General features: G+C 42.9%; 1 protein-coding gene across 9 annotated transcripts in view; it reads right to left on the reverse strand.

Annotated features, from left to right (window-relative positions):
- LOC124487160 (receptor-type tyrosine-protein phosphatase delta-like) overlaps positions 1 to 18,209 on the reverse strand; it is a 111,756-nt gene that overhangs the window by 42,672 nt on the left and 50,875 nt on the right. For all 9 annotated transcript variants that reach the window (XM_047049269.1, XM_047049268.1, XM_047049266.1 and 6 more), the window contains exons 5-7: positions 8,929 to 9,117; positions 4,652 to 4,762; positions 251 to 520 (exon numbers count right to left, since the gene is read on the reverse strand). In XM_047049269.1, the coding sequence (XP_046905225.1) occupies positions 251 to 520; positions 4,652 to 4,762; positions 8,929 to 9,117 (570 nt within the window). The remainder of the gene's footprint in view (positions 1 to 250; positions 521 to 4,651; positions 4,763 to 8,928; positions 9,118 to 18,209) is intronic.

Below are 18,209 nucleotides of genomic sequence, written 5' to 3' on the forward strand. Positions count from 1 at the left end.
ATGTAAAGTCAGATGTAGTCCATATCTAGCATCTCAGGCTGGCGCCAGCACTTTTCTAACCTCCCTGACAACAGTAAAACACGACATGGACGGTAAACAATCTGTACTCGGGGTGGTCCGGTAGCTCATTGGGTAAGTGCTCGTACCACGTAGGCTGGGGCCTTATCGCAGTGGCCCGGTTTTGAAAACGGTCTAAGAAAGCAGGGAAAAAGCCCCCCAAAAAGACGTTGTCGAAACAAGCCGTGTTTACCTTTGACCGTGATCTGTGCCACCGCCTCGATGACCCCCAGGGTGGACATGGCCACGCAGGTGTAGTTGGCAGACTGGCGGACATCAGTGAGCTCCAGGACGTTCCGCCCGATGGGCATGTCGTCCTCGGGCGTCAGGTCTTCGGCTCCCAGCATCCACTTGACGTAGGGCATGGGCGAGCCCACGGCCACGCAGGTGATGTTCACGCTCCCGCCCGGCATGATCTCGTTGTCCGTCGGGGGGATGGAGAAACGCGGCGGCACGCGGCGCACTGGAAGAGACCAACGGGAGGCGAAAAGGGATGAGAACGCATGCGGGCCCGGCAGAGACGAAAGGTTTCCCGTCAACATCCGAGAGAGAGAGAAAAAGAATAAAATACATGAAGAACTTGTGTTATGACAAATACGCAAAAAACAACATTGCGCACGTTTACGTCACGCCCGGCGTTTATCTTTAACGTTGCTCGTTCTGATGTCATCTACACATACATAGACACTTGTCCGGGATGGTTTGATGAAGAGTGACACAGTTTCACAAACACATTCAGTCCAGGCCTATTACGGGGCTCGTTGGCGAACCACAGCTACAGGTGTACAAGACCACAGACCACATGCACGGATCATACCAATCTAGAACAGCACAGAGGAACTGGAGGTTCGACAGCATGCCCACAGTTGAGAAAAGCAACTTCAATGCTGCGCACTTCCAGTTGATGTGAAATAATGTGCCGCATCACATTGTCACATCACACACACATAGAGGCCCCACAAGGGGGTTAACATCCACGACTAAAAGTACACAGAAAAGAGTGCAACGTGTGCCTTTCCTTTGGCTGCTCAAGACTCAATCAAAAAAGTGGATACACATTCCAAAAGTAATGTCTTTGAGGAAATAATAAAAACCGACTGGAAATGACTTTGATTGAAAAAAAAAATGTTGTGAAAACTAAAGTAAACATCCAAATGTGCGTGGAGACATGGGAGGCGGGGCCTGCTGTGGGGGTTCCTGTCATGCACACAAGCACATAGCTGGCTTCCAAAGGCAACCATGTTTGGGAATCGGAGGACAAGGAAGGAATTGCGGGGGAAATAAATAGTAAGAGGCACGTCAAAAAAAAGGAGACAATCACAAGGTCAAGGAAGGGTTAAACTAACAGTGGAGGGTTTCTGGGAAACAAACCCAACCAGGAGCTAAGAGTTGCCAGGGCAGGACGAATGCACAACGTCACTGACAGATGCCTCAACATCACAGGACAGGGAGGGGTAAAAAGGGGGCCACAGAACCAAAAAAACTGAGGAGAGGTTTTTGTTTCCTTCTCAGGTTTAAAGACGTATATTGTATAAAATTCAAACACAGAGGGTAAGCGGCAACATTAAACAAAAGAGGAGGGTCTGGGATAAAAGGGGTGTACCGGTTACGGCTTTTAGAGGACTTAAATCAAAAGAATGAAGTCAGTGTTACTGCTTAGAGCACTTGGTCCCTGCAGACTGCCTGGACACTCTCAAGGCACATTGGCGAGGGTATTTGGGGAATGCCGTTGGCTCTGGCTCATGCCTGGGAAAAGATTAATCACTGTGATAGTCCAGCAGTGAACCTTGGTGATACTAATAAAGAGTGAAACACTCCCAGCGTCTGATCACGTTGAATTAAAATCAAACGAGCTTGCCTCTCAAATGTAGGGGCGTTAGGAGTAAGGAGTTAGGACTAATGTGAGGCAAGAACCTGAATGTTTCCTCGACTTTGAATACTTTGAATCCCCTCAGTATGCATCGATGTCATACGTAAAAAGGGCAGCGTCTACACCAACACGCTTCGACCAAATATTTTAACTATACGTGTTTAGTGTGGAACACAAGGAAAGCCAGACTTTTATTCAACGTTTGATAAAGTGTTAAATGGCAGCCTCGTTTTATGCCGCCTATTCTGCTAAGCACACTGTGCCTCTCCAGAGAACAATTCTCAGAGACCTCCTTGCATTATTAAATACAACTGTTCACTCACTTAATATTTAATTTATATCCAATTGGATCACACTCCCCCAAGACAATGTTATCCTGCTTATGTGACTATCATTGCTATCTACTGGATAAATCTTTGACAGGGAAAGTGTATAATGGGAAGGAGGTACCGCTTTACAGTTAGAACTCAATATTGATTACAGCTGAAGAAAACTTAGATGGGACCTTGCCAACCGGACTGTGCTGTTACGAGACAAGCAGAGGGATTCTTTGTATCTAGTCTTTTGTCAAGTAGCTGCTCAGAGAGAACCGTGGTTCATATAAACGTGCCCAAGCAGCCCCAGAGCAAAGCAGCTCTCTGTTCCAGGAGCCTGTGGTGACGGAGGACGTCCTTCCTGCTCCACTGCTGCTGCTGCTGACGCGGTCGCAGAGCTGGCCCGAGTACCCAAGCAGGAACACTGACAGGCTGAGGACACCAAGGGGCAGGACGAAGGGCAGGGCGAGGGCGATCTTGGGCTTCAGCATAAACAGGTCCCCATGCAAATCAAACACCCCCAAAGGAAGCAGAGAGATCCCTCTCCCAGCCCACCCTCAGGATGCACACTTCTTGGGAAAAAGACATGCACCACTTTTTGGACAGTCAAGCATTGGAGCCAAGACCAAGGACATTCTTAATGAAATGTCAACGGGGCATAAAAAACGACAATACAAAGCTGTCGATATAGACATGATAATACAATCGAGAACGCAAAAAAAAATCATGAACAAAAAGAGCACGCAAGTGCAGCTACATTCATTTCATTTGTATTCTTGAGCATTGTGCTTTTTTTCGAGGCAATAAAATGAGTTGTCTTATTTCAGTTTTGTGAGGTTGTTAAAAAGTGAAAACACACCAACCTTCTCGCAGCTCTGAAGGATGTAGGGGTTTGATGCAGAACAAATGAAATGAGGAAAGGAGAAAAAACAAGGGAAACACAGAGAGAGTAAAAAGGCCATGTTCAAGGTGTCAAACTGCTACTTGACAACATCCCTGCTTAGTGGAGCTCGTTTTGAAGCAGGGAGTCCACTGCATTGTCCTGAGACCCTGGTTGAGAGATGCATTCTCCAGTTTTTGCACTCTGAGGGTCGAACAGATACTTATGCTTCGTTTGTATATCATACACTTCAGTCAGAGCCATGTGGTTTCTTTAGTTAACTTTTTAACTATTTTTTTTTTTTTCTGAATTGATATTTAGCAAAGTAATGCATGTGGATTTTTACAATGCACACACAATAAGCAACACATACTGAGCAAGTAGATAAAATGCTGAGGTTCAGGACAAAGTCTGAACAATCTCAATATCTTTCTCAAAATAAAGTTTTGTTTTGTTTCAACATTTATGAGATTGTACTGTATGTTGGTGATTTCTGCACAATGTATTTTTTATTCAAATCCACAAGACTCTGATAGAATCATGTATCATACTTATTTAAGAAAATAATTATTGCTAGCAAATTGAATATTCGAGGCTATTCCATATTCAACAAATAAATGAGCTAATTTCATCATTATGAAAATGTAACAGTTTAAAAGCAATAAACAACATTTATTTATTTATTTCAATAGATTTAAACTACTATTTGACTTTCACATGGAATGTGTCAAGCTGAGGCTGTCAGTTCATGACTATTGGAATAAAGGTGTTCATGAAGGCCATTTAAATTAAATATAAAAATTACAATATTAACAGTTGCCTTGTTTTTTATACAAAGCATTTGAATTATAACAAATAATAGATTCACGCATTGTACACTAGACGTTAATATCGATGATATGTACATGTTACATTTTTGAATAAGAAAACTGAAAACTACTGTTACTATTTAACATAAATTCAGTATTTCATTTAAAACTCAATTAACCAAGAAAGATAAGCGATAAAGGTAGTCCTTCCAATGTTGCTCAAAGGAGGAAAAAAGAAGAGAAAAAGATGATCAGAGAGGATCAGCGAACTGCTAGGAATAAGAAGGGGTTGGTTGGGGGGAGGGGGAGGGGGGGAGGGGGGGTTGTCCACCCATCTCCCCTCCCACACAAACAGGAGCAAAAGGCAATTAGTAAGTACAGACACCAAGCAATCATGTCATTGGAGTAAGACTCAGGAGTTAACAGAAGAAAAAAGAAAAGTACGACAAAACACACAGGTTCAATTCAATGCAGGTAGGTCAAAGGTAGCAAGAAAAGAGCCATACTTACAAGCTTCCACATGGGACCATGGACTGGATCGGCTACTCCGATCGGCTACCCATTACAAATCAGTATCTCAACACCCCCCCCCCCCCCCCCCCCCCCCCCCCCCCCCATCTCACCAGGGGAATATTTGATGCGATAAACAATTCAATATTTTCCATTGGATTTTCGAGAGACAATTCCCAGCAGAGGAGTACCGCCCAGCGTTGGTTCCTACCTCTGACGTATAGATTGGCCGGAGCGGAGTAGCGGGTTCCGTCGTTGTTGGTGGCCACGCATTCGTACTTCCCCTGGTCGGACTCCTCGCTCTGCTCGATCTGGAGGGCCCCTGTGAGGGGAGAAGAAGGTGGTCGACGAGAAAGCACTGGTTAAAAGTTGGATGTTGCGACGCAGTTCACAACACAAAGCAACTCGTAAGGTGTCACTGGGGCGAACATGTCACTGGGACCCCTTCACTGCTAGCCTTGCTCTCTTTGTCCTTTTCAAGACTCTGTCACGGGACAGTTCTAGGAAGTATCCAAGGTAAGGAATAAAATGGATCTCCATGAATCCTGGCCAGCATCTATGATTGCAGTGATATATCAGTAAAACGATTCGACCTCCGGGCCTTTGGGCAGTAGAGAACGGGTATTCTCATATCTGCAGGGGTCATCCTATTCCACAAAGGGGCTTTGAATGGACAATCACAAAATATGTTTGCTGAGGAAACTGATATTCCTCCTGTCACTCGACAGTTTCCCCTATCATCCAAGTAGCCTGATACACATTTACAAGAAATCTAATTTGGTATTTACGGTTCTAGAACCGTACCTACATGAAATTAGGGTTGTAGGTTTGATTTTCTTAGAATCAGGCCAACAAAAATCATAGGGGAAAAACAACAATTAACAACCATAGAGACTTTGTATATCTACTGCCCATATAACAAATACCTCTTCATGGACCTCGAGGGTGAAAACAAGCCTTGGTACATATCGCAGCATCTAAAAAGGCACTCATCTTTTAAGCCAATGTAAAAAAAGATATATGCCAAACTCGACTTGAGGAATAGGGGCAAGCCCTATAATATACAACATTTCACTGGACTGGTCAACATGGGGATGAGTGATACTGCTTCCAGGAAGCATGAATCAAACAAAAGAGGTTTACAGTATACAAAAGCAGCATAACAAGGGAGGACAATTAAAAAAATAAATTTAGGTATGAACTTTAGCATATTCAATCACAGATCAAGTATAATCTTTATCTATTAGGATGACTGGACTTCATCTTATCAAAGTCAGTTAAAAAAAAATGCAGCCTCTCCAAAAAATTTAAAAATGCTGCTTGGATATTTGTTAAAAAAAGGTATTTACCATTGTACGTTTTTAAACCAATGTATTACCCTCTGTCACAAAATGTTGACATGCAGATCTTTCCTAATAGCAAGAAATGTATGTCGGCACAACTTACAACCTTCTGACAACCCTTAGCTGAAAAATAAAATGCAATTGTATTAGAAGACAAAATTCAAAATAGTGGCCTGAGCCAACAAGAAGGCAACCAACCACTGCTTTAGCTTATGAAAGCTACAAAAGACACCCATAAAAATCCACCAATGGGATCAGCAGTGTGGTGTCATATGACCCAGGGAAAAATAGCTTATGCATCAATCACTCTCCAACTCCCATGTTACGTGGCAAAAATGGACCATTCCGGTCCTCGCCAGACTCAACTGTTTGCCTTTCCCCAACCCTGAAGAATAAAAAGTCAAAAAAGTAAAAGCCTTCAAACCCAAGAAAATTAAGAAAAATAGGTGAAAGAGAAAAAAAGCACCGTAGAAACTTTATCAAAAAAGTAGTTGTTTGGGCTTTTTTATAGAAGGTACAGGAGAGGAAAGCAAATAGAAGAAATGAAAAATAGTTTGCAAAGATAGAAAGAAATTCTTTGGGAGAAAAAAGCAGAGGAAAGGCATTGTTGTCTTCAGCATGCCTGCGTGATTCCACAGCATCTGTGCATATTTTTAGTGCTGAACAAGAGCAGCTAAGGGGGAAAAATGTTTGGTTGTTTTAGTTGGACAAAAAGAGGGACACATGAGTCGCTATGGCCAAAAAGAAAACAAAAGTGAGAGAAAAAAATAGATTTGGGGAGAAAGAAAAAATTGTCATTGGATATGCTTATTTGAGCCACAGCAAGCATATCACAACTGATTTGAAAAGGCTCATTAAACCAAAATGAAAAGGAGGAAATAAAGCATAGACAAAATATGCTAATATGTTAAAGAAACAGGACAAATAAGGAAGGAGGGTCGATATGGGGAAGAAATATACAAATAATAATAATTGTAAACGGGAAACAGGACAGAAATGGAGTCGAATGGGTGTACAGATGGATGATTGATGGGTTGACAGCAAGAATGAATTTATTTATTTTTTCATTCTGTGAACGTCAGTTCAGCACTCTTACCTCTTATTGGTGTACCACCTGGGTGGATAATATGAATGCAAATAAGATTAGAAAGAAGAAGCATTAGTACGAGAAGATAGAGGCTGGGGGCTTTGGAAGAAGAATCAAATTAGATTTAACAGAGTACGTAAGTATAGGTACTAGAAGACAGAACGAGAGAGAGAGAGACAGAAAGAGAGAGAAGGAGAACGAGAGAGAAGTTTGTTGTACTCTTTGCAAAAAAAGACAGGATTCATCATAGGAAGTTATCATAGGTCAGAGAGAAGAAATTTCAACAGTAGTGTACCACAGGGGAGGTGCCAAGTGGCAAGGCTTCTGAGGACCAGCTACTGAAGGGAAAGGCTTGAAGGCGTTTGGATGTGAGATGGGAAGAGACTCATTTAAGAGACCTGAAACCCTTTATCTTGAACCATACAGGACCATGTTACTTCCCTAACTGTCTTGGTACATCTGCTCTTAGTGTCTGCAGTGCTGGTGCACAGTGCTTCAGTGAGTGACAGGCTGAGTGAGTTACCTCACAGGTGTAGAAAAAGCCGGAAGGTTCCACAGCTCAGGTGACAATATGGAAGCTTCTAGGACAAAGTTCTAGTGATGTGTGCTCTGGTGCCTGGTAAAGTAGGACAGGAACGGTGTAGGGTGGGTGGTGGTGGTGGTGGTGGGGGGGGGGGGTGGCATTGTGTGTGGTTCTAGTGTTACCTCTGTGACTACACTAACTGTTAGTAAAATGCATGCCATGCATTTTAATAATAGTATTTGGAACATGGAAATTAGTGGGAGTGATGTGTGCTTCAGAACTAAGCACTTACCAAAGGATTCTGGAGATTTAATATACGGAGAGAAGAAAGACAGCATAAAGATATGATTATATTCCTTATGTTTAGTTACATGGGTTCGTTAATGCTTTATCAACTCTACGTCATAGGAGTATCAAAGGCGCACACAAAACGGGTTAATTTACACAGTTCTGTTGACAACAAGGTAAAGGGAAGGTTAACAAGACCAATTAACACTTAAGGACAACTGAGAAACTGGGAGGAGACAAGTAGTCAAACAAATAACACTAACTCTACAAGTCAGAATTTAAACAGATTGTTAGTAAATTACCGACCAAACTATGGTTTGACATGGTAATTTGGTTGACATATCTGATTACAAAACTTCAGCTTTAGAAATTGTGGATTCAACGTAATATTCGGGGAGTCAGGAATGAAGGGATATGCCACAGGCAAAGAGAAGCAGAGGCTAGAGAATACAAAGGTAAAGCAGGGGCAAGATATTCAGAGACTAAACCAAAGAATCTGGGAAAGCTAGACGCTGTCTTACGCACTACTGTGGCAAATTGGTATTAGGAAAAATTCAGTTAAAATGCCTTTCTCTAAAGTCTCATCCTTAAAGGAAGTTTAAAGATTGTTTTTTTTATTGAACAGCCAGAAAAGGTACAAAATTGTCTGCCCTATTCACTGAGTATTTGTCAACGTAAATGTTTTCCTTTAACTTTTGTCCATGAGTCATTCCTTCCAAAATGGTAATGCTTGAAAAGCAGAAGGTGCTCCTTTGAACGTATTCACTGAAGCCAAATGATGAGTATTAATAATTTTGAAAGAAAAAAAAAAAAATGACTGAAAGAAAAAAATAATGGATCCTTCAAACACTGCACAGAAGCAGTTGAAAGGCATCAACAACTAATTGGAAGAACGGTCGCAGCAGTGAGCAATGAGGAAGTCAGACCGAAGCCAACACACAGACAGGAGACAAACCCAACAATACTGGAAGACGGGGGACGGGGACCGACAACACACACGGGGTCACACGAAACAGTAGAACAGAAGGAGCAAGGAAACACAAGGCCATGACCTATAAAATCAAAAGCCAAAGGTTGAGGAGGGAGAGAAGGAGATAACAAAAACAAAAGGACATACAGTAGGGGTCGACAGATAAAGACAAAACCCTATATTCCGTTTTTTTTTTCTTTCTATTTTTTGTTGTTGTGCATGTGTCCTTTGTCTTCCGTTTTTTTTTTTTTTTCCAAAGGCGGCGGCAACACCCTACCTGATCTGAGCTGTTTGATGCGTCCGTTGTTGTTGGTCGTATTGACAGGGAGGAAGTCCTTGAACCAGGAGATGTCCGGGTCAGGGTTGCCGCTGGCGGCACAGAGCATGGTGGCTGTGCGAGTTCGCTCAACCACTTTCAACTGGGGGCCCATGTCTATGGTGGGGAAACCAGGGGGAAGCTGGTCCTCTGCGAAAACAAACAAGAACCACAGCGGCGTTCATAGGACGCACGACAATGAACCTTCCCCCCGCTGCTCCCACTCCACAGTCGAAAGCCACCGGATTAATCCGGACAGAATCAGTACTTTAGAGAGTGAGTCAGTTGAAGAGGAAATGCATCAGGGAAGAAAGTGGAGAGAGAGAGAGAAACATGCATATTTCAATTTTGTGAACACTTTCTATAGCTCTTTTACACCGGTTACTCTTTAGTCTCCATGCTGTTGGTTTTTCCACAAGGATATTGCACACAGTAAGACAGACAAAATATTGTGAGAAGACACAAAACACAAACAGTGCAACACATCCTGCAGATACAAGGACTGTACAGAAGTACTGAATGAACAAGCAGACCAAGATTAATAAAATAAAACTAATACTTGGTACATCGTTTTCAAACAAGGATGACTACTATATTTGAGCAAACTGTCTCTCGTGTTGAGTTCAACATCTCTTTAAAAAGTGTTTGTGTCTACATCATTGTAGCCACAGTATATAGCCTATGTGCTGTGAGATGATTGCGTAAACGGTGTGGCACTGTTTCAGGGAGCAGACAACAAATTCATGCATGTCAGCAAACATGCGTGTTTGTGTATGCATGTGTGCACGCGAGTGAGGCAGTGTGCATCCGTCGGCGCGCAGGCGGCTCTGCCGTGTTGCGTAAGCTGTCCTGTTCGTCGCCAGCGCCACAGCGTGCAAACAGGGAGGAGGCAGGCTGGCTGCTCAAAGAGATGCAAGACCAGATAACTAGCACAGATCCCTGCTCCCCTGCTTTCAACTAAACAAAGACAATCAAAGGCATACACTACCTCAGCATGTCTGGCTTTTCAGCCTCTTTACAGGAAGTTACTTCTGTTCACAGCAGGAAGAGGTCATTAGCATACCCGGCGAACCACGCGGTAGAAACGCATCCAAAATGGATGCTGTTCAATTTAGTCTTTGGCTATGTGGACTGCAGACACCCTACGGTGGAGCTTTAGCATACAGACTAAAAAAAAACACAGCCAAAATGGATGCCGCTTGACATTGGTTGAGCTAACAGCTAGCTTTGAGCGTTAATGCACAGGACAAGATGCTCGGCATAAGAATGGGAACGTGAACACCAAAGCCTCCCTCTCCCTGTTGTGATACGGCTAATTAACATCCCTCCATCATTCTCAGAAAAAGGCGCCTTTTTTCCAGTCGTTTTCTTCACTAAATTTTCACGAGGACACATCAGGCTGGAAACAGCTTTGAGACGCCGCCGTGCCTGCTCAGCCAAACGACAATCATGGCCCTCTTCCAGCGTTGCTCCTGGCTAGGCCTATCTGCCAGAGAGAGGATACCTGAACGGGGTCAATCCTTTCGTACAAGACTTCATTACAAATTTGAAACTTCAGTTTGAACTCGAAAACTTTCCTCTGCATCTCAGCGTCCCTGCCTGAACTGACACACCATATCATAACATGAGACCAAGTCCACTTGATGGATCCGGCTGAATCCTTATTAGATGGACCCGATGCAAGGGGGTGACGATGATCAAGTGATCACCGGCATTGTGTTTTTAATGCCCTCGACAAAGAGCCTCGAACAACCTTGACTGTGGTGCTCATTAGAGGTAAATACCACAAGTGGGTGCTGCTAAACTTTGCCTCTTCTGTAATGTATTGAGCTACCTGTTAGACACAGGTTGTGGGCACACAATTAACATCTTCAGTTACAATCAATCACACCACAAACAAACAGAATCGAGTCACTGATCACAGAGTAACAAGAGAGAGTGGACAAAAAGACAGGTGAATGAGGCACAGAATGTCCCTCAAGGAAAAACAATACTACACTGCCCGTTGCATGTACATGGTGCATGTCCGTTTGATTTTTATGAGCTGTTCGAAGTTAGTGAGTAGTAACTTGAAATGATTTTAAGGAAAATAGCCTGAACATTTCTCCTTTATAACTGCTCCACTTCCTATAAAGAGTGTGTCAGTATCCCCAACTATACATCTAGCAAAGGAATGTCTTTCTATTTAAACCCTGAATGTGTAATATTTAATTGGCTGGTAGTGACTGTTACTACTACATAAAGACGAAGAAACCATTTTGGATACTGAATAGAAATGCCACCACTGTAATGTGTGAATCTCAGTTATGGGAAAAAAACGGGACATTTCTGTTTCATAAAACCCACCGCCATGTTAAAGCAACATTTCCGAAATAGCCTAATGAAAGAAAATGGGCTTGGCAAAGGTGTTCGTTTCAGCAGGGGGGCAGGAGGGAGAGAAAGGGGAGAGGAATTAATTGTGCGAGGTGGCTCTCTCCCGAGCCCTCCGCAGCCTTTCCAAGGTCGAACGGAAAACCAGTCGATTCTGAAGGGAGCCAGATGCCTACCTGCTTGGACACAATAGCCAGGAGTGTGCCTTGAAGCATGGCCGCATGTTGAATATAATAATTGGATGTGACAATCCATGCAGCCCAAAAATCAATGTTGGGGGGGGGGAAAAAGTGCAATGTATTTTTGCTGGCTAAAAAAGTGCTCAAGAGATCGTAATTTGGCTGTCCTCTGAGAAATATGAGAAACATAACGGGTGTAATTCTGGTCGACCAAATCCCCGTCGTAATTACACTGTATGGAATAGAGAGAAAAGGGGAGACCAGCGCATTGCTTCTTTTCAAACATACCCTCATGCTCTGCCTTGACAACACAGTCTTGCTTGACACAATCCCTCCATAAATGCAGACAGTTTGACAGACCTTTGTTGAAACACTGGTGTCTGACTCATGACAGAACAACAATCCTATCGACTGTTGACTGCTAGCATTTATGACTGTACTGTGCATGCTAAAGCTGGATTACTCTGTAAAAGAGGCATAAAATAAGTCTCTGTCAAGTGTAATAAGAAACAGAAATCTTTCTTGATGGAGTGTCAAGGGTTCCTATCCAAACCTCATACATAGGCAGCTGATGTGGCTTGGGGCGGTACATTTAAAACTAATTGTCTGGTACCAACTTTTCTGGCCTTTTCGACAAATTCCTGCTTACCCCAGAGACTTAATTTACGGCCTACCCGCGCATCCGTCCTCCTTCGAGCCGCTAAGAAGTCATGACATCAGCTGTGAAGTATCTCCGGACAGCGCTGGAGCATAGCTCTACAGCCAAGGTGCTTTGAAAGATGGTCATTTCCTCTCTCTCTCGTTCTCTCTCTCTCTCTCTCCATCCCCTTCGCCACTCCCGCGCAATCATTCACCCCATCGAGCGAATTAGCATTGAGATAATAAATAAGGGGAGGAAATTAAACACATTCTCCCACTTCTAGTGTGATTAACAACTGAAATCCGCCTCGCTGCCGCAGCGCTTTCTGAGAGTGGCCGATGGGGGACAGTAAAAACCCGATTAATCGCTATTTAATTTGTGCCACAGACATGTTTGTTGTTGTCTTTCTCCCCCCTGAAACTTGAATTATTGACAAAGAGTTAAACAAAGGGAGTGAATTAATTAATCACAGGGGAGCAGAGGCGGCCATTTTTACCATGTGCTATGTTTGCAGTTCCGCTAATAGTCTGGGCTTGGTTTTCAACTTGTGGTCGCATAAATTATCTGCTAAAACCTAATTCATTTCTGCTGCAGGAACTCTTGGGCTGTTTCCCCAGTTAGGACTAGAAATGGGGAAGAAAGTTAGATGTGTGTGTGTGCTGTATAGGTAGAGTTGTACAGTACAAGTACAGTCCACTACCTTTTACATTATGTCGAGGCACCGAGATAAAAGGTTAAATAAAAAAAAAAAAATGATTTTTGATTTTTTTTTTTTCCAGGCTTCTCCAGCGAAAAATGCAATCTCAAGGACAATTTAAGACAAGGGCAGCTTCTACTTTAAACCCTGCCTGAGATCTTACTGTATATTCAACAATGGTTCTACACACTAAATTAGATGGAGAGAAATGCTGAAGTCACCTCCTGTAGAAGTGCTGAGCGTTGGGGCCTGATATAAAAGGACTCCCAATGACAATTTGCACACATTAACCAGTCAGGCCATCAGCTAAGGGAATGTGGCGCCAAGTATGTGATTGGGGGTGGGGGAGGGGGAGGCAGGAATTGGCTCAAATAGTCCCGCAGTGAGCATATTTTCACTAAAGACATGAGGTCATTGGGCATAAGCTTGGGCCATTAGCAGATGATGAGAATCGATCACTCATGTCTTCTCTGGGCATCTCCCAGACCACGCGAGCTCACCGCGACAACACTGGCCTTTCCACTGTATAAAAAGTCCCTCTACTGGTGACTCCATGCATGGGACCAGCTCGCTTCGATTTATCAACACTACAACTAACCCGCCGCCCCCTAAACCCAAAGTCCACTCCCTGCCGTGACACCCTCCAGCACACGTTGTGATTACGCCTGACAAACATAAGTAATATTCTCCTTGGGAGGACCCTAATTAAATGAGGCTAATTGAGTCCCAACCGACCATGCAAGCATTTGGAAGTGATTAGTTACTGTTTACCCAACCAACTAAGCCTGGTGTTGCCTACCGGGCTGACAGAGGTGGGGGGATATAGTGGGATATAATGATAACGTGGTTCTCTGTATGAGGAACGTTTCATTTGCATCGTAAAATGGCAGCCCGGTCTCCCTCTGACCAGGGTGTCCTGCTAACGATCAACGTTTACTGAATGTTTGAGGGAAAATAGCATGGAACATTGCTCAGTTGTTACCTCATTGGAACGTTTTGCCAGTCCGACAGGTTTTTCATAGCTATTGCCAGTTTTCAATGCCTTGTACCTGACCTAAAGCTTTTGGATAAATTGACTCTTGTCAGTCTTTGACAGGAAGTTAAAGTGTGTTCTTTCTGGTTGGCAATGCTAGATACTATTTTTACGTTTCTGTATTGTGGTGAATATGATACTGTATCAATCATAAATGACAAGCTATTTTGTTAACGTGGTAGACAAATACAGTGATATTTTTTTTTCTTCTTCCAAACCATATTCAAAATTACCCAATAAGTACAAAGGGATTGGGGGAGAAAAATAAGCCTTTCGCCACGGTGGATTCCCAAACTAAAGCAAAAAAGACATAAACCTTTCCGGTCACATTCCAGGTTTAATTCCGTGCTTGCTGCACAGGCATTGGGTTCAGTCAGCCCCTTTTTCTTTTCACACGAAGCTACTTTTCACCCGGGGCGTTCGAGTTATTCCCCAAGGAAAATCCCCGCATCCCCTAATAAGATATATTTGTTGGACGTATTGAGTGGATACAATCTCCTTAAAGAGGCTGTCACAGGTCAGTTGTTGTGGCATGGAGCTAGAGAAAGGAGCATGCCAAGACAGCATTGTTGTTTGGGAATCCCTATCCCCAAACCCGAAAATGACGGATTATCGAATTGCTGAAATGTTGGGCTGCTCCTCATCCATCCCTCCTATATTTCCTGTCTTCTTGCACTGCGAGACGAGCTCAGGATTCCTTTGTATTCTTTCGGTCCCAGCCGAAGTGGTTTTAAGGCAGCACAAAGGGGGCACGAAACATTAACCCTTGAGTATGACATCAATGTGCTTATTTCTTATTTTTTTCAGAAAGAAATCTAAGCTCCAGTCAAAGCTCCCATTACTGCAGCACAACATGTTATAGTACTGTTTAAACACACATATTGTACTGTATACACTGCACTGTATAAGTGATCAAATCAGCAAAAGAAGAAGTGAATTGGTACAGTCTCACTAGAAGATGTTTATCACGTTTCTCTTTTGGACCTGGGCTTGCTGAGTGTGTGGCTTGCCTTGTTGGTGGGGCATTCATTAACTGAACTACTCCTAATTAGGAGATGGGACTTCATGGGGTTCGGACAATACTGACCTACAAGTGCAGGCATGCAGCACACACAGAAAAGCAGGGGGCCAACAACTAAGTCCACTGACCTCAGAGGGGATTCAATGAACACAGTCTTGGCCAGTGATAGGGAGTTGCCTTTAATTGAGCCAGGTTTAAGGATATCGATCAATTTCTGCATCTCACTCCTGTATTTTATTTCTATTCTATTTCTTGATTGTTGACTGTTTTATTGAATGTTCCTCATTGTTTCACATCTTGTTTTCTTTTGTATTATGTTTTGATGCTTTTAATGGTGTTATGTGAAGCACTTTGAATTGCCTTGTCGTTGAAATGTGCTATCGAAATAAACTTGACTTGACCAAACTCAAATTAAGTTAAACAACCAATCTTGTCCTTGGACAAAGATGAGGGGTGAGGTCTGAGGATGATGATAAATAGCAGAAATACATGAGTAGATCTGAGGATTACTGACGCTCTGACAAAGTTAGGAATGGACCATTACCCAACCCTGGCATAGACACAACAATGTGGCATATGTGAGCATGGAAAACAGGCCAAGCCGCACTATGGCCATAGAAGGCATCAATAATGTGCCCAACCCGCTATTTTAATACAGTCTATGACCCAGTTATGTTACATGATAGGGAATTTAGGGAATCTAAAACCGTGCAGGATGCCAGGTCATCCTTTGTACAAGGAAAACTATTCCTTATTCAGTCTGTGAAAAATGACGTTGCCTTTATTTGAGACACATCATTACCTTTATTGTGAGGCCTTAAATTTATACCAGCATCTTGACGACAATTGCACTCACTTAAGTTTGGAAAAGTGTTTTCTGTTTACACAAGTCTACCTACAGTAGTTAGTTTATCCACTCAACAGCGACCTGGATCCTCTCAAACACAAATTTCCCTCTCGCCTCCTGTTGAACCGATGCATTCAATTATGTTTTCTTTGGCATACGAGAGGGAACTGTTAATTATGCTTTTGTTTTCTCTCAAACAAAATTACTCAACCGAATTTAAGAGCTCTTGATTAACAAAGGCGGGTAGATATTCCCCTTTGTGCCAATTCGATGACGCCATTCGCGCTCTCTTCTATCCCTCTATCATTCTGTCGTTTCTCCTCTCCACTCCCAACCCTTCCTTCTGTTGTTTCCCTTGCTATACTTACACGGTACAATTCACACCGCGGTAAAAGGTGTATGTTTTACAATCCGGCACATCAGGAATGGCAGGCTTTCAATCTAGACTCCAGTTAGCTTTATCAGCTACGGACAGCTTGCTTCAAATATCCCAAAGTGTGTCAGCTCAGGCTCTGAGGGTGCATCCTTATGAATGCCACAACTCTTTGTTTTTCTGCGTTTCCATTCATCATTCCGCCAATAAACATCTACAGAGGTGAACTTATCACTTTATTTGAATTTTCCACCCTGGGGTCGGGAAATGACACTGCAACTGCTTGCTCTTTCTCGTACTAGTAGGTTTATCTCTTGCCGCGCAGCCAAAGTGAACAGATGGCTCACCGCGATTTCCTTCTTTATTTCTTTTCCCCTTCTTTCTCTTTTCAAACTCAAGATTTACCTCAAACCTGCCACTTGAATTCAAAGTCACCAGTTTACCCTCCCATAACTGTTTTTGTCCCTGAAGTCAGATGTACCTTCCAAATTCACTCCCCCTGAGAAAAGCTGGTGAATAAATCATGAAAGAAATCAAACCAGCCTGGGGGTTTCCTTAAAAAGGGACTGGCTGTTCCTGTAAACCTAAACAGGTGTTGAAGTCTTAAAGGAAAAAAAAAAAACATGGAGACAGGAGAGACGCTGTAAATAATTGAGAGAATGTGTCGCAGTCCTAGTGACCTCAAATTGCTGACATGTTGTTTTTACCATTGCTTTTCTGGCGGGATAAAGGCAGGGACCATGTGACCGAAATAGGAGCATTAAAATACAATCACAACCAATAAGGTCTAATAAAATAGGTTGGCTGACTCTTTATATAGGCTAGTGTAGTGTACGTGTTTGTCTACATTTGGTTTGTTTGTGTTAAAGGAAGAGATTTAAAAGCTCTTGAATATTAATAGTTTTGACCAATAGCTGCTTGCTATACTGGTGTTCCAATCGTCTTGTATTTCTTGATAGCTCTTAAGGGCAAGCAACTCTAACACCATGTACTGCTCTAAGACCACTTTCAACAGAGGATTGGCTTGAAGACTGATTGGGTAAAAACAAAGAGTTGCTTGCTGACTTTGACACTGGAAACTTCTCATGGAAATCCTTGCTGGATAACAAATGTCTCAACGTCGCCTTGGGCCGAATAGTTAACATACTTGGGATTCAAGAAACAAAGATGACCTTTGACATGTAGGGGGTCTGATATCTGTGCTGAGGGGCAGGTGTCAGCGATCATGCAAAGAGACACAAGTTGGACTGACAGCCAAACAGTCAAGATCACAAGGTTAGAATCCAGGACTGATTACTATCCTACACTATATTATCATATAAACTCTATTATTCATGGCATGTGATAGTCTTTTCCAATAATGCTAGACAGAATGTTAGATTAAAATAGGACCCAACATTTTGTAGGGAGTTCAACTGCCTTTTTAATCTTAAGTGGAGATCTCTATCCAGCTATGTGCGGCCCTCACCACAATAAGATAACGGAATCCTTTAGATCTTCTCTCAGATCCAATTCTGACTCTGTCCCCAAATAAGCCTTTGCACATCAAAGGGCATTAGACAAACGTCACGCTTGCTAATACAATGATGGCGAACACAAGACTTCTAGCCATCAATTAAGACAGACCAGGCACAGCCAGCCATAGAAACGAGGGAGTTGGATTGCCTGAGTTATCATTTAGACTTGTTACTTGGCAGCCTCACAAGCTATGAGTGCTCTGATCCAACCTCAAACGAAGCCCCTGTGAAACAAAGAAAGACTTTATGCCTTTTCCGGCACAGAAACAGGAGTCATTAACGTTGTGGATGAAGACATCTTGGGGTCGGACTACTTTTGGAACAACCTTAAAGTAAAATAAAACAAAATAAAGAATAAGCGTTGTTCAATTAGTTAAAACTACCTTTCCAGTCGGACTATGACTAACACAGAAAGCTACTCCACAATTGACATTCATGACTGCATGTGGGACTGGCAGGACCTCAGTAATCCCGAGGGATTTAGAGAAGCGATGAATAGTTCAAGTTTGTTGTGAAAGCCCTGACCCAGTTGACTCAGACTAGTAAACAGATGTATGTTCCACTG

Source organism: Hypomesus transpacificus, chromosome 25, assembly GCF_021917145.1.
Source record: "Hypomesus transpacificus isolate Combined female chromosome 25, fHypTra1, whole genome shotgun sequence".
Classification (NCBI taxonomy): Eukaryota; Metazoa; Chordata; class Actinopteri; order Osmeriformes; family Osmeridae; genus Hypomesus; species Hypomesus transpacificus.